A 15,994-nucleotide genomic window follows, 5' to 3' on the forward strand; every position below is an offset into this window, starting at 1 on the left:
TTTTTTTTTTTTTTTTTTTTGCTTTTTTCCAGTTTTATTGAGAAATAATTGACATACATCACTGTATAAGTTTAAGGTAAAGTATATTCTTAATGCTTATATAATTTCTGATAAAGAGGACTCAGATTATGGGTGTGCTTCTCATGTCAGATACCCACATCCCAAAGAGAATGAGATGTTGTACTAGAGTGCAGGAAGGTACAGGATAACGTGGCTTATTCATTTAATGAGCATTTATTGGTTATCTGGAACTCTTTTAGATAACTTGAAGTACAGTTGTTTATAAACAAGTTTTAATGGGGAGAGATAAAAAGAATAAGTAAACAAATATACTTTAAGTGTTATGAAGAAAGGAGCTGAAGTATCAAGGATAGTGAATGGGGCTATTTTAAAATAGGACGGTCTCAGGGGGCCTTTCTAAGAATATGGCATCGATGTTAAGACTTATGGAATTTAAAGTAGAGCGCAGAGATTATAGGAAAGAGTGTTCCAGAGGAAGGATATTAAGGGATGGGCAAAGGGAAAGAGCTGTGAGAAAGGGGGAGAGCGTCGTGGCAAGAGCATGAAAGACGAAGGTTGGTATCAGGGATTTGTAGGTCATTGCATGGAGTTTGGGTTTATTTTAAGTATAATAAGCCTGTGAGGAATTCCGATAAACATAGGAGTGAAATGATACCACTTATGTAGCTTATTCCTGGTGCTCAGTTGGATAATGGATCAGAGTGGGGACGAGGAGAAGAGGGCAGTGGTGAAAATCATGATTATAACATGAGCAGTTAGGTGCGCATGAGTTTTGGTCCTTTATCCCTGGAGTCAGAATGCATGGGTTCAAATCCTGAGCCCACCACTTAATAATTGTGTGGTTGAAGTGGAATATTTAACCTCTTCGTGCCTTAGTTTCCTCATCTGTAAAGCAAGGATGATAATAGTATCTGCCTCATAGAGTTGTTAGGAGGTTTAGATGAATGTTTTGTAAAGTGCTTAGGACATTGCCTGACTCTCAGAGTTATGTAACTATTTAAAAACTATAAACAAATAATGTGAAGTAGGCAATAAAATGTGCTCACTTGGCCCTGCCATTTGCATTACTTTGGAAGAAACACACAAAAATTACTGTTATACAGTCTTCGTACAGCTCTTGTGTGGTGAGAAAATCCATGATGGCTCCCAAATCCATAGTTGACAGTGAGCATGCCGGTTTAAAGTTTTTGTATTATTTTTTTAGCCTTAGATTTCATATTTAGCTCTTCACATATTTCTGTGGAGCAAAGAAGTCTTGTGCCAAGGTAATCTTAACTTTTAAGTCCTTGCTAGGAGTCAGTAAGTTAATGTTAGGGGATATAGCAACTTAATAATTCTTTCTGGCCATGACCCAAAAGACCTCAAATTTGAGATTATTCTGGAATAGCCTTTAAAAAATTTTGTGTGTATGTGAGAGTGGTATTTATCATGTCATTCTCTTTGTGTTGTTTTTGGTCAGGGGGTGTTCATTTTAGTCCTCACTATTCATATCTTAATGCTAGCTTCCTTCTTTTCCATCTTCTGTTTTCACGAGATCGATTTCATATGTTTTCACGAGTCAGTTATTAAATACCCATTTTATGTGAGGCATTCATTGTGAGGCACTGAGAAGGAAACAAAAATGCATAATATAGAGTACAGTCAATTCTCGTTATATGAGGTAGTTGTATAAAATCACCTTGAATACTGAATTAGCAAATACTGAACCATTGCTCTTAGGGGAAAATACAGAGTTAGGTTCCTGTGAGCCTTTGTTCACATTTTCATTAACCAGTCAACACATAACCTTGTTTTATGTGTGTTTCTGTTTACAGACACCTTATTTAATATATTTGTAGTTGATTCATTAACAGTGAATGCAGGGCCAACAACACTATAATAATGTGCCTGACAAAATTTATCTAAGATAGATATTTTCTCAGTAAGGCACATCACAGCCTTCCGATGCTCGGGAACAGTAGACAGCACTTCAGCACTAGGCTTGGGGCCACATTGAACAGTGAAATCACCAACAAAAAGCACAGTAGGGAAGGGACACTTGTTACATTATGAGAACTGAAAGAATAAGGCAGAACATCACCTTTTTGGTCCCACCTGAGCTGGAAATGTGCATGAGAGACAATTCAAATTTTTTACTGCTCTGCACATGTTCACAAATGACCATGAAAGCACTATCAATATTAATTTAAGAGTTACAGATATATTTTAGTGAGCAAGCAAATTCACAAATACGAGTCCTTAAATAATCAATCAGGATCAACTCTACTTGCTTTTTAAAAACTTACAGTGTATTAAGGGAATTGAGATAAATTCATACGTGACCATTGCACAAGGCAGAACATAATTCGTAGGAGTTCTAAATATAATGTTAGATTTCATCATAGGAACAGATTACAGGTTGGAAAGTATCTTTGTTAGAAACCAAGTTTGATTTTAACTGAAAGGAGAGGTGGGGATTCTAGGAGTGAACAGTCACTGAGGTAAGACAGTAAAAGGACATGTTTAAATTTCAGGTAGTAATACAGTATAATAATCCCATAAATGAAAAAGAAACAGTAGTCAGAGAAAAGGCTAATCAAGTAGTTTGAGGCCAGATCATGCAGATCCTGATCACCAGTTCAGTTAGGGCTTTTTTAGTCAGAGAAAAGAAGCTATTTAAGAATTTTAGTACTTTTGTTGAGTTACTCAGTAAATATTTGTTGAGCATTTACTATCACCAAGGTTGTCCCAGGCACTGAGGATCTTTTAAGTGAAAAAGACATTTTGTGTCCTCTGGATGTTTTCAGTCCTGAAGGGAAGACAGGTAAGTAAACACACATGTCTCCTCTAGTACACTAGTTTTAGTTTTAGTTCAAGGTAATAGAAAGCACAGGGTACCATGAAGAGCATATAGGGAGACTTCCAACCGTTTTGGTAGTTAAAGGAAGATTTCTTGGAGGAAGTGGCATTTAAGCCAAAACCTGATGATGGGGTAGGACTAGCTGGGGGAACAGTCATGGGTGGGCAGAGGACTTAGGAGAAACAGCCTGTGAAAAGGCCTGGATGAGCCAGACAATCATGGAACTGAGGAGATTAATTGATATCTCACATGGAGTATCTTTTTTGCCACGTTAAGGAATTTACTTCATCTTGAAAATAATTAGGAAGCCTTTGCTACATTTAGAATGAGGACTCAGTTCAGTAGGATTTGTATTTCAGTAAAAGTTTACTTTGGCTCTAGCCTGGTGGAAGATAGAGAAGCAGAGGTACTAGTTACAAGGTTGTTGGCAACAATCAAGATACGAAATGGTGGTGATACGACCAATCAAGATACGACCAAGGTAGTGGCAATGTGGGCAGGGAGAAGTAGATGGACGTAGTTGAGAACTACTTAGGAAATCAAGAAGAAAAGGCCTGGGAATGAGTTGGGTGCTAGATGGGAAAAAGGGAGAGAAGTAATCAATACTGATGTTCAAACCATAACTTTGGATGGTACTGTCCACTGATCCAGGAGGAGAAAAATGTTTGAGGGAAGGTGGTGAATTTGTGGCGAACTAACATGGCCAACACTAAATATTTGGAAAATGAATCTGGTCATGGTTTGGAGGATGAGTGAAAGAATACTTACTTCCACAGGGGAGAGATTGAATGGCTTTCTTAGGAGTCCAGACTAGAAGTGAGTGCCTGTATATTTAATGTAGAATGAACAGGACTTAGAAATTAATGGGAAGTAGACTCTGAGGGAAAGGCTCCCAGAGATGACTGCGAACATCCCAACAGCTGCACACAGTCTGCCTGGCTTTGTGATATGCCCTCATATCATTTTTCAGGATGAAAAATAGTGAAGCTACCTTCGTGTTGCTGTTTCTCAGAAACATAGAAACTAACATTTTATTGTTAAAAAGCAGCTCTAATTTGTAAGAATAATCATTGTTTCACCCTTGGGACTTGATAAAACTAATTTCTTTTTGAGTATCATTTACATATTTAATTGTTCCTTGTGTAAAATGTTACCTCTGTATAAAGGGGCTCAGAGAAGCAGTGTGAGAGCAAGGAGCTGTGGGGAGAGGCTGTTCATCTCTTTTCCTGAGGTCTTTGCTCTCTTCCTGTGTTTGGTCAGCTATGCATTATGAAATACCATAAAATAAGTGAAATACCATAAAATAAGTAAAATATGCATTATGAAATACCGTAAAATAAATAAAATAAGGAAAAGTTGTTTAACATAAGTTTATTAAATTAGGACTAAGAAATTAAAACTAAAAGTGAGAACTTTGAAAGGATTGGAATGAAGTTAAGTTTTTTAAACCCAATGGGGGAAAAAAGGTATAAAAAGTTAAAACAGATGAAACTTAAACAAGATTGAAATCTAGGATCAACAGTAAAGATCAAAGTTATTTTAAAATACAATAAAAATAAATGATATGTAAAGGAAGATAAAAGGCCAAAAGCCAGCCAACAGATAAGAGTTTAAACACATAAAAATAAAAGATTAAAGAAAAAGCTATTTATTAGATTTGAAAACAAGAACATATACTAAAACAATGATAAAGTGAAAATTTAAAGTGACCTTTTTTGAAGTTTGAAAAAAAAAAGTTTTTTAAAATAGTGTAAATACCAAAGTGGGTTTTTTGGGATACTTACAAAAAGCTCCAGGAAGGTGTGTGTGGTCCCCAAAGTTTTAGAAATGTTCAGTGTTGTCTCCTATTGAAGTCTCACAGCTCCCACTAGAATAGTAACGTCTCTGAGAAGCATTGCAGTAATCGAGTTGCCTTTGTTTTTAAGTCACATTTCCCAAACCTCACCATAGAATTCTTTTCTCACATAACAACCATTAATATCTCCCAGAATATTTTTCACAAAATACCAAAGTACTGTTTTAGAAGAAAATTTTAAAAATCTTAAAAGTTACAGAGATATGTGATAAAAAAGAAAAAATCAGCTGGAAATAGAAAGTTTTGGGTTGGGGCTGGTGTTAGAGGTAGTCTCCTGTTGAGGCAGCACTGTTCTGCCACTAGGAGGGGGCACAGAGCAACTTGACACCCTGTGGCCTTCCATCCAGAGCTGTCTTCAGAAGCTTTTATCTGTGCAGACTGGCACTGATAGAACACACAGGCTACTGAGCCAGAGTCTGGAACCTGATCCTCAGCAGAATTAAATCGGCCCAACCATGGGATACTTTCCTAGCAAGTGAAGAGTTTATATACAAATACTGTTTTTCTTTTCTTTTTTTTTCATTTCAATTTTTTGTTTTCAATTTTTTTCATTGTATAAATAAAATTTTAAACGAATGTGCCCTCCTTCCCCCTAGCACTGTTTTCATGTTTTTTGTTTTTTTTTTTCCTTTGAGGCTTTGTCCACATACATGTGTTTTTACATAGCTGATAGTGGTTAGTGTTCAGTTTTGTGTTATGAGAGCTTTTTTCTATGGCCATGAAAGGAAAGAATTTTCCATTAGTGGCTGTCTAGTGGCTGCCTCTGCCCATTCTGTTGCTGCAGTGTTCCAGGCACCATTGCTGCCACATTTTGGAGGCAGCTTTTCTTCCTGCTTCCCTGAACCATACAATGCATTCTTCTATTTTGTCAGCCATAGAGCACCCCCCACCCCATCTTGTTGCCACCAGAGTGCCTCTCTGGAAAATAATTACTTCGTAGCCTCATGGATCTAGCTTAGGTTGGGACTGCCTGTCATTTGCCCAGGTCATGATAGCAGTAGCACCTGTGTTTGAGAGGGAGCTGAAGGAGTTCCATATAAACCATCAAGACCCATGAACGTCCAGACATTTCCTAGGGTAATGATTTGTGTTCTTGCCGAAGAAACAGGTTGCAGAAACTGGGTATCGTGGCCCTTCTAGAACCTTTTGTACAGCCAGACACCTCATGGAGTGAGTGACATTTTTGAAAGTTTGAAAGCTCAGAATGCTGCTACTTTTGATAGTCCTAAATTATAAATATAAACTTCATGCTAAATAATTTCCCTTATTATAATACAGTAGCTTAAAAGTCTTTGTTTTGGGCATAGTTTGCTTTGGTATATGCAACCCCAGTAGATATGAATGATTTATTATAGTGAATCCAAGAAAGTGACAGACTTACTTGTTTTATCAGATGATGTCAGATTACCACTAAAAGAGAAATTACTACTTAATGTAAAATCAAACCCTAGCTCACAGTTGGTGCTGTACTAAGATTAAGGAGAATGAACTTCAATATACAAACTATTAAACATAAAATAGCAGTTCTGTGTTGGGGCATGTATTAGTAGATGCTTGTCCTGTCTCTTAGTGATATGCATTACCAGCTATTTCTTAGCAATAGAGTCATTTCTGCCTTGCTATATAGTCATGTCCTCAAAATCTTCATTTCAGTGTGGGTCAGATAGGCTGTAAAGTTCTGCAACAATGAATGAGTTGTGGGTAAGTAATAAGTATTATGCCAGTCTATTCTAAGGGACCATCTAAGGAATTAAGGAATATCTTCAAACTAAAAATAATAAATACTGGCAGAAAAATAAATGTGTGATACATGCTTTACACATATCATTTTATTTAATCTCTGTAATAGTACTTAGGAACTGCTTTTCAGATGAGGAAACTGAGACACTGGTTGATTTGTGCATGGATCGGAAACAAGATTTGGGCCCTGTTAATATGTAATAAATTATCGATCAATTAATATACATATTTATTTTTATAAAACTAGCCATAAAAGATGGAGCAGATTATAAAAATAATAAATGTGCAATATTTTCCTCTAGTGTGGCCTTGTGTTTTGGAACAGTTCCCGGAGTCAAGGCCCATTTTAATTTCTGAAAATGGGCAGCCATCACACGGGCTATTTTATTTGGTATCGCTAACCACTGAAGTTGTAAGGAAAGGGAAATAGTTTTATAGTTTCTTCCTCCCACAGGTCATAATTTAGTTGTGGACATCAGGATGTTTTTCTTGGCTTATCTCATTCATATAGTTTTCCTTGCACATCTGTTACATAAATTACTATTTTCTTGAAAAGTTGCCAGTTCAAGTCACACTTAATAGTGATCAAGAGGTCGGTACCTTTCAAAAAAAAGAATTAAATGACAAACTTTGAGGGGCAGAAATCCAACTACCCTCCTGGCTTAGGTATTATTTTGTTTTGGATAAATTCCTATGTTTTTTGAGGCATCGAAATAATTACATGTGGTTTCTAGTGTTTCCCAAAACACAATGTTGTACTATAAACATTTTATGACCTTGTATATAAAATAAGGTGTTTTAGTCACTTCTTCTATAAGTTTTTATCTTTTTAATGATCAGTTTACATATACAATCTAGGTTGGTACATAGTTTGCCATTTAAAACTAAATTTGGAGTGTTGACTTCCTTAACGATTATTTGTTTTGTGTAATCCTTCCTGACCTTGAATTCTACATAAACCATAAAATAATGACTTTCTTTGTGGTTTTTTGTTTTTTTTGGGGGGGGGGCGGGGGAATTATAAGATTTATTCTGCTAATTACATTTTAGGACTTTATACTTAAATGACGAACATATCAATTGTGAACCTCAGCAGTTTTAGATGGGTCTGGTTGGTCTGGGCCCATGCAAACTGATACTGAATCTGTACTGCAGATTTTCCTGGAATGTTAAGCTAACTCTTCTGTAAGCAGGGGATTGAGTATTTCTTTAAGACACAATTTGAAATTGTGTGGATTTGGAATGCTGGTTTTTAAACTTAAGCTTGAAACATTTAGATAAAGATATCATTTGGAATACTAATAGTCTGTAATGGCTAATTTTAGAGATTAGAAGAGAAAGTATGTTATAAATCAGTTACTGATAAAAGTTCTTGAATTTTTTTTGCATTACATTTCCTACTATAACCATTCTTTCTAAAATGCAGTAGATTCTTGATGGATTGTTCTGTTTAAAATTTTGACTTTTTAAAACAGATCTAAGAGATTTGTTAAAGGAAATAATATATAATTTTGTTATGATCCAACTCTGACTTGCATGTGTGGGAACAAGTCATTTGGCTAAGCCAGTCACTGGCATCCATCTCGCAGTTTTGTGCTCCAGCTCTGGGGCTGTGGTAAGAATTTAACTTCTTCGTGAAAAACAACTCAAAGAAAGCCAACCTCAGTACTGGTAGTGAACTTGGCAGAGCCTAAGAAAATGATGATTCACAGACAGAAAATAGAAGCTTTACATATATTTAGAGGGAGCACCAGGTTTTGTGGTAGAATTGATATGAGAATGGCTTCTGGCTCAGAAAAGAGTGTACAGTTCTTAATTTTCTTACAGCTTAAAACAATTGGGAATTTCAAAAATAGTTACATCCGTTAGAAGTTTTGTATTGTCTTACATCATGTTGGGAGGGAACAATTGAAGTGTTTTTGAACATTAATACATTTTCTGTGGTTTTAATGTCATATAGGCAGGCAGCTTGACTTTAGACTTAGGCAGTTTTTCTGTCTCTAACCATGGTTTTAAAATGTTTTAGATATCCAGCTATATAGTATCTAACTTGATCTTTGAGTATCTATAATTTTTGATCTTTAAAAAGGACTATGGTACTCTCCTCTTCCTTCAGTAAACTGCTTTTTAGTATTTATTTGGTTTTAATTTTTTTTTGACTGATAGCTAAAGAATTGAAGTATAAATATACTTCATTTTTTTTGGTTTAAAAAAATTAAAACCAAATAGTGCAAATTCTTACACTTCAATTTTTTTTTGTATAAATACTTATACTTCAATTTTTTTTTGGTTTAAAAAAAATTAAAACCAAATAGTGCAAATTCTTGATAGTTGTTTTAAAAAGCAAGTTTCATATTTCAGCATTTAGCATTTTAAAGTTTCTTTTTGAAAAGTAAAGAGGACAACAAAAGGTACATAATCTAGCATTGTCCTCTATGTAAATAGGTGAAGTTATAAAGAACATGTACATGAGCATCCCACATACTTATATAATTGGATTGAAATAGAGTATATGTTTTTTAAGTAACCAAATTACTCTTTTCTGAAATCTTGTTACTGCAGAAGAATGGGATAAGATATTCTCAGGCTTTATGTATCTTCAATTTCAGTTTTTCCCCCAACTAATGTTTTCTTTACCTTGCTTTTAAGAGGGAGTACAATGGTTTCCTCCTTTTTAATTGGATTTTTTTGTGTTTACTGTGTACTAAAACGAAACAAAATTTAATTTCCATGACTGAAAATGTGTCTTTTTAAACATTAATTCAGCATTTAGTTTAGTTTTTTTTTGGTAGCACAGTTTGTGATGTCATCTTACATGTTAATTAGTAGGCTTTTTCATATAGGTCAGATATTACTAATTCTCTGATTTTAGGGCATTGTGGCATAATAGAAAATGGGCTTTGGAATTAGAAAACAAAGTTTGAACAGCTATTGCCACTCACAGATCATGTGATACTGAGTGAATTTATTTAACTTCTTTACTAAGAAGGTGCTATTAAATATAATTTCTCTCTCATGGCGGGAGGGAAGAGGTTTGTTATCTTTGTTTCTTCTGTTCTTTCCAATATTTATTTTATTAGTTTCTTTCTTTTGTATGAAGGGAACACTGTGGTTTATTCCTTGTCTTAGCACTGTAGCTATTTTATAACTAAAGCGCTATATAGTCAAATATGATAACACTTGCTTTAGCAGCATTCTACTGAACCATTGCTTGTGTTAAGATATTTTTCATTGCTTTATGTTTCATTTCCAGATCATTTTTGTTTTGTTTGTTTGTTTGTTTGTTTGTTTGTTCTGATGAGTAGCAAACATCTAGCCAAGTGGACGAATCAGTTTTTCTACATCCCCACACCATTTCCATATAGCTTCAGATTTTCTGCTAACAACAAAAATTAGGTGTTTGTTGAATTTAGGAGTACTGGAGTTCTTGGTTTTTGACCATAAATTTGATACGGATCACAGGACTATAATAACATATAACTTGGTTTTAAAATGTGAGTATTGATCTATAAAACGTTCAGCTTGCAAATAAGGGTAATGCAGTGAAGACCATTTTCTGATGAAAAATGAATATCACATGGTCCATTATCAAGCTTTTAGAGCAGGTATTCTTAAAACTATTTCCCTAATCTTTTGGCTAGAAATATTTTAAAAAGAACAACAAATTTTCCTGGCTTAAGTGACTTGTCGCCCTACAGAACCTTGTTCATTGTTCATTGTTCATTTTATGGATATTATTTTTAAAAAGTTTTTTAAAGATTGATACATTGTGGGAGCATAATAATTTTACCTATATCATAAAAGTATCATCTAGAATCTTTGTGGTTTTGAGATTAAAAGGTAACTTTTATATCCAGGTTTTAATACAGTTTTTTAAAATCATATTAATTTCAATATTTGGTACTTAAATTGTTCCCTATAGTTTTACACACATAGAACTTGGTATACATATTTTAGTATGTATACATGTATTTTAGTTATTAGTTTACTGCACTTATTAGCCTGATAAAACATTTTAACTATAAATAATACTCATGTGGTCTACCGTGATGCTTATTTCCCTGTGCATAGTTAATGTGTAGCTAATGATGATATAGTACTTGATTTATATTTTTAATGGCACTTAATAATTTATCCTTGGTTACAATATAATATTCATGGGAGAAATTTTGGAAAACAGGAAAATATGAAGAAAAATATCTTTTTAAAACCATTACTTTGAATACTGTTCGTCTCTGTCTTGCTGCCTCTTTTTCTGTTTCTCCTACTCTCTTCGTAAGTGAATGTAAGTACTGCTAAATATTTTCCTAATCTTGGAGTGAATGAAGTCTTTATAATAAATTTAAAACACAAAGAAGAAACCATATTAAATATACAGACCCATTTAACTCCATTTTTTAAAACAAGTAAAAAGGCAAGCTAGGAAAGATACCTCTTACTACATCAGTGTTTCAGTTTCATGATCCCTGTGTTGTTAGTTAGGACTGGATTATACTTGTACTTTACCTTTTCTCTTGGTATATAGTTTTATTTTCTCCTTCAACTTTAGACAGGAAAAATACCAGTTAAGGACTAACAAAGTTTTTTCTTGTCAGTCATTTTACTGATCATTCTTAATGCAGATTAGAAGCATTAAGAATGATCATATGTAAGTAAAAGCCTCATTTTAGCTTTTCAACCCATTTCCCCTCTAAAACCTGTACCCAAACTGTTATCAAGTAAAACACTTGATATTTTATCGTTAGTGAGTGGTGAAATAAGCAGAAAATGGGGAATAAAGAAGAGGGTCAAAATGAACAGTAATAATTTACAAATTGAATAATCAACTCTTGACAAATTGAACATTGTGTGCATATGTGCAGAACTTGAGGATAGTAACTTTTAACAGTTAGCGTTAAAGATCCAGTGAGTGAGTGGTGCGGGGTTGTTCAGAGTTAAGTGCTTTCGTTTACTCTCACAAATATGAAAGTGTAAAAGCATTGTGGAAGCAATGAACAGTTTTATAAATATAAACAATAATAATTTTAATTGTGGATTTGATCCTTGTAAAAAGTAGTCTTTAATACTGCTTTAAGATAAAATCTTCAAAACATGAGCAGCTTCTTATATTCTTCACTCTTTGGACATTCCTAGTAATTTTCTATAAATTTTTTGCAGAATAGATCCTAGATCTTTGTCTGAATTTTGTATTTTAAAAAAAAAATGATGAGAGAGCCCCCTCTAGTGTGTGAAATATTCATTCTTAAAACATTTGTATCAATCATGGGAAGTTTTAGGAATTAAGCTGTTTTTTCCTTTCACATCTGGATATAATTTTTTAAGTGTTCTTTTTTCTTGGGGGAGGGTTTTTTCCCCCCTTTTTTTAAAAAGGTCACCAGAATTATGGGTAGGGTGTGGATCGAGGTCAATAGAAAACATGGGAAAGGAAGGATCAAAATGCCATTTCTACCTTTTTAGAAATGGCTATTTTCGAATGACCTGGAATAAGGCCAAACTATACAGTGTTGTTTTATTTTAGTTTACATTTGTTTCTGAATTAAGTGCAGCTTAAAATACTTTGTTTTGGAATTCTTTATGCCATTGGATCTCATCTTAAGAGAGTTCTGTGTCTGAAAGCAACAGTTTCATTGGAAAATTACTATAAAACAGAACCTAATTCTCTTCATGAAGTCTTTTTTTGTTATTATCATTGCTATACCTTTCTGTGGATATACTTTAACTACATTGTAAGTCAGTTCTAATGGCAATTTGTCATTTTACATGATTCCCATTGTTTCTCAAACCAAGGAAATTAGGAGAGTCTTAAATAATTGGCTCTTTGCCACCTCTCCGTCTAAACACAGAGTACTCAAACACACAGGCCTTCAGCTAAGAATTTTGTGAAGGGTTATGGAAACAGGACCTTTCTCATTTGACCCATGGGCTTTTTGTAGCTTGAACAAGGAAAGCAGTGTTCTGAAAGCTACAGCATTTATGAAGGCTCTAGTGAAAATATTTCACGCGCATGGACTAAAAGATTAACTTCTTTCATCTCGTTCTCCAACAAACAATGCAAGCAGATTTCAAGTATATTCTAGGCAATGAAATGCTTAGATGAATTATAATCCTAATTGCTATTGTTCATTCCAACATCTGTATTTTGTCACTTTCTAAGACATGCATACTTTAGCCAGTAGGACAAACAAAAGCATTCTGAATTCCATAGTTTTGCAGCATCTTACATTGAAAATCTGTCATTGGCTACCTTGATCTTATATTGGTTCCACTGCTGACAAAATTAGAGAAAAGATGTGATTCTTCCTATACATTAATGCATAAAATGATTGTCAATAGAATCATTAGTGGATTTTTATGAAAATTCATTCATTAATAGTCTTAAATTTTGATGGAGGCCGTGGAGATTATGTATTTATTTTAATCTCAGGGAAAATATTTGTATTTATTTTATCAAACTAGTTGATATTTTAGGAGGCAGCTTTCTCCAAGATTTGAAAGAAAGTAATAGGATTCTGCTTTTCTTCCTTACTAGAACAGTATTCTGAATATAAATCTAGAAGCCAGATTTATTCTGTGATTTGGCAAGTCATATTTTTATTCATAATTGTTCCTTTAAATTTTGACCTGAAACAGTTTATAACTAGATTCTTTCTTAAAGGTAAAGAAACTGTAGTGTTTGCAATAAATTTGAAATCTCTATTTGAGAAAGATTTGAGTGCCAATTTTAACTAGACATTTCTTATTTAAAAAATAGATTTTTTTTGATCACTGTAAAACAATACAGCAAAAGTTGGATATATTAAAGTAGTAGTTACCAAATTCTGATTTTTCACTATTTCTAAAACTTTAAATGGGAGATTTGAATTACCATAATCACCAGCATCTGTTAACAACAATTGTTTGGTAATAATTGGAGCTTTAGTTGTCGAATTAATATTAATATAGTATATTACATTTTCACAGTATTTCTTTATTCCTCAGAATGTCTTTGAATTCTTAAATCCATATAAGCATGAGAAATTGTTCTAACTATCAATTTTGCCATCTCACGTATAAATTTTAAGGTAGTCTTTTCAAAGTTAATTCTTATAAAAATATAACTTAACATTTTAAAATTCTAATAGGTGATTACATCTAATAATAATAATAATAATTGCTAACCTATATTGAGCACTTGCTATATGTCAGACATTGTGCTAATAATTAAGTACAATTTGACTGCTACTCTTTGACCTAGTATTCTTTGCATTTGTTCACATTTTGCATTTGAGGAAACTGAGGTTAAAAGAATTAAAATAGTTTGTCAACAGTCACAAAGTAAGTGATTGGAGTCAGATTATTCTGACTCCTAGAACCCATGTTCTTGACCACTGCTGAAGTCTTGAATGAAAGTTAAGTACACTATCATACATCTTGATGGAATATTATGCTGCCATTAAAAGTGAGGTTATGGTGACTATATAGTAACATTGAAAATGTATATGGTATAATAAGTGAAAAAGACTAAGGGATTACAGTTAAATGTTCATAGTGGCTCTAAACATTTTTACAGTGTTATCTTTTATCTATCATTGCTTTTTAAAAATATTTAAATGGAGGAAACATTTATTAATGTTTAGCTGTTGTATAATTTTTGTCCAGTTAATTTATAGAATTTCAGTAAGCCAGAAACTTATGATTGCGTGTAAATCAGGTCTGGTCAGGAAACCGACAGTTTAGTTTATAATAAACTCTAGCATGTCTAATTTTCTTTTTAATTTGACCCCAAACCATTTTTATTGGACTTATGCCAGCTTTAATGTAATCTTTTATCTGTATTCTTGAAGGCTAATAGAATAGTAAAATCTTCTTAAAGATAACTTAAATGCATTATATAGTGTCCTCAGGGTAGCTCGTGCACAAAAGATGTTTTCTTTCTCATGCAGTAGAGGTACCTCATTAGGACACCCAGTAGTGTCATTATTAAGTTTTCATGTGTTTCTCAGTTTTGATGCTAATCTTTGTGCGTATGTGCGTGCATTTTTTTTTCTTTACAGCACCAATGTGGTTATGAATTATTCAGAGATCGAGTCTAAGGTTCGAGAAGCAACGAATGACGATCCTTGGGGACCTTCTGGGCAACTCATGGGAGAGATTGCCAAGTAAGTGATAATTTGACTCAGCAGTGCAGAAAGAATCCAGCTATCTTTACACAGAAATGTGGAATTTGCTATCAGTTTTAAACCATTTAGCTGCCAGATAGAAATTCTGCATAATCATTTAGGCATTATGGAGGAAGTTTTACGTAGGGTCCATTCTTCTTAAAAATTAGCTCAAAAAATAAAACAAAATTTTTTTCTTTTCTAATGAAGTTAGAGACTTACTGTAGCTTACCATGTGAAATTTTGACAAATGTATATAAATAACTTGAAATAAATTTATGAAAAAATTTCCCTGATGAACATCTGGACCACTATGCCAATGAATGAAGGGCTTGTAAAATATGATATTAATTAGTGGGGCTTATGAATGTGCCAGATATTATACAAAATATAGGAAACATATTTTTAAGGAAGCATGTCGTTAAATTTTTTGAACGAAGCTTATTAATCTTTTTAAGCTCTTTAGGAAAATACAGTAACTTAGAACAAGCCTGCCATCTACTGTCAAAATTAACATATTGCAGACTCTTGAGGAAAATTATTCTCTTTTCAGGGCTACATTTATGTATGAACAATTTCCAGAACTTATGAACATGCTTTGGTCACGAATGTTAAAAGACAACAAAAAGAATTGGAGAAGAGTTTATAAGGTATGGGCATTAGGCTGTTTTTATTATTTAACATGCTGAAAAGAAATGCTTGAAATTTTAAGGTGTACATTCATAAGTGATTATGAAGGACATTAAATCCTACAATAGAATATCCTAAAACAGATAAAAGAAGTAGATTTGCTATTGGTGTTCCGTTTTCTAGTTACAGAAACAACTATTCTTACTGTGAAGTGTTTAAAATTAATATTAATAATACTTCTAAATGTCGAATATTTTTATTTTACTGGTTGAAGTTTTTCCAACTAAAAACATATTTGCACATATTGAAAGTAATGAATCTATAGTAGTATGCATATTTAGTGTTTGAACAGTTAAGATGAAAACTAATAAGGTTTGTCATCTCTATAAATATGCTTAATATATGTTTTATTACAGTATTCTGTACCAAAAATGTGTTAGTTTAAAATAAAATTAATCTAAAACATTAAACATTTAAATTTTGCAAATATGTATTCTTTATCAGATTCCTTTCATTTAGTGCTGATCTCCTTATATAACGTAGAATTCTAAAACAAGGTAGTCTTGTGTTCTTCCATTCTGACCATATTTTCTTGCTACTCAGAATAAGTTTTTCTGTGCTTTCCAAAATGGTATATAATAATATATATTTGAAACTTGGAAAACAATGTTTCTGGCTGTTGAAAATCAGTGCTTTATTTAGTTTCTAGTTTTTGATGCTGTTTGTTTCTGAAAACATTGACTGTCATTTCCTCAGCTGTACAGTAGTTAC

General features: G+C 33.3%; 1 protein-coding gene across 6 annotated transcripts in view; it reads left to right on the plus strand.

Annotated features, from left to right (window-relative positions):
- CLINT1 (clathrin interactor 1) overlaps nucleotides 1–15,994 on the plus strand; it is a 54,364-nt gene that overhangs the window by 11,904 nt on the left and 26,466 nt on the right. For all 6 annotated transcript variants that reach the window (XM_011356732.2, XM_011356733.2, XM_011356734.2 and 3 more), the window contains exons 2-3: nucleotides 14,489–14,593; nucleotides 15,147–15,243. In XM_011356732.2, the coding sequence (XP_011355034.1) occupies nucleotides 14,489–14,593; nucleotides 15,147–15,243 (202 nt within the window). The remainder of the gene's footprint in view (nucleotides 1–14,488; nucleotides 14,594–15,146; nucleotides 15,244–15,994) is intronic.

This window comes from Pteropus vampyrus, unplaced genomic scaffold (genome assembly GCF_000151845.1).
Source record: "Pteropus vampyrus isolate Shadow unplaced genomic scaffold, Pvam_2.0 Scaffold30, whole genome shotgun sequence".
In the NCBI taxonomy this organism is placed as follows: Eukaryota; Metazoa; Chordata; class Mammalia; order Chiroptera; family Pteropodidae; genus Pteropus; species Pteropus vampyrus.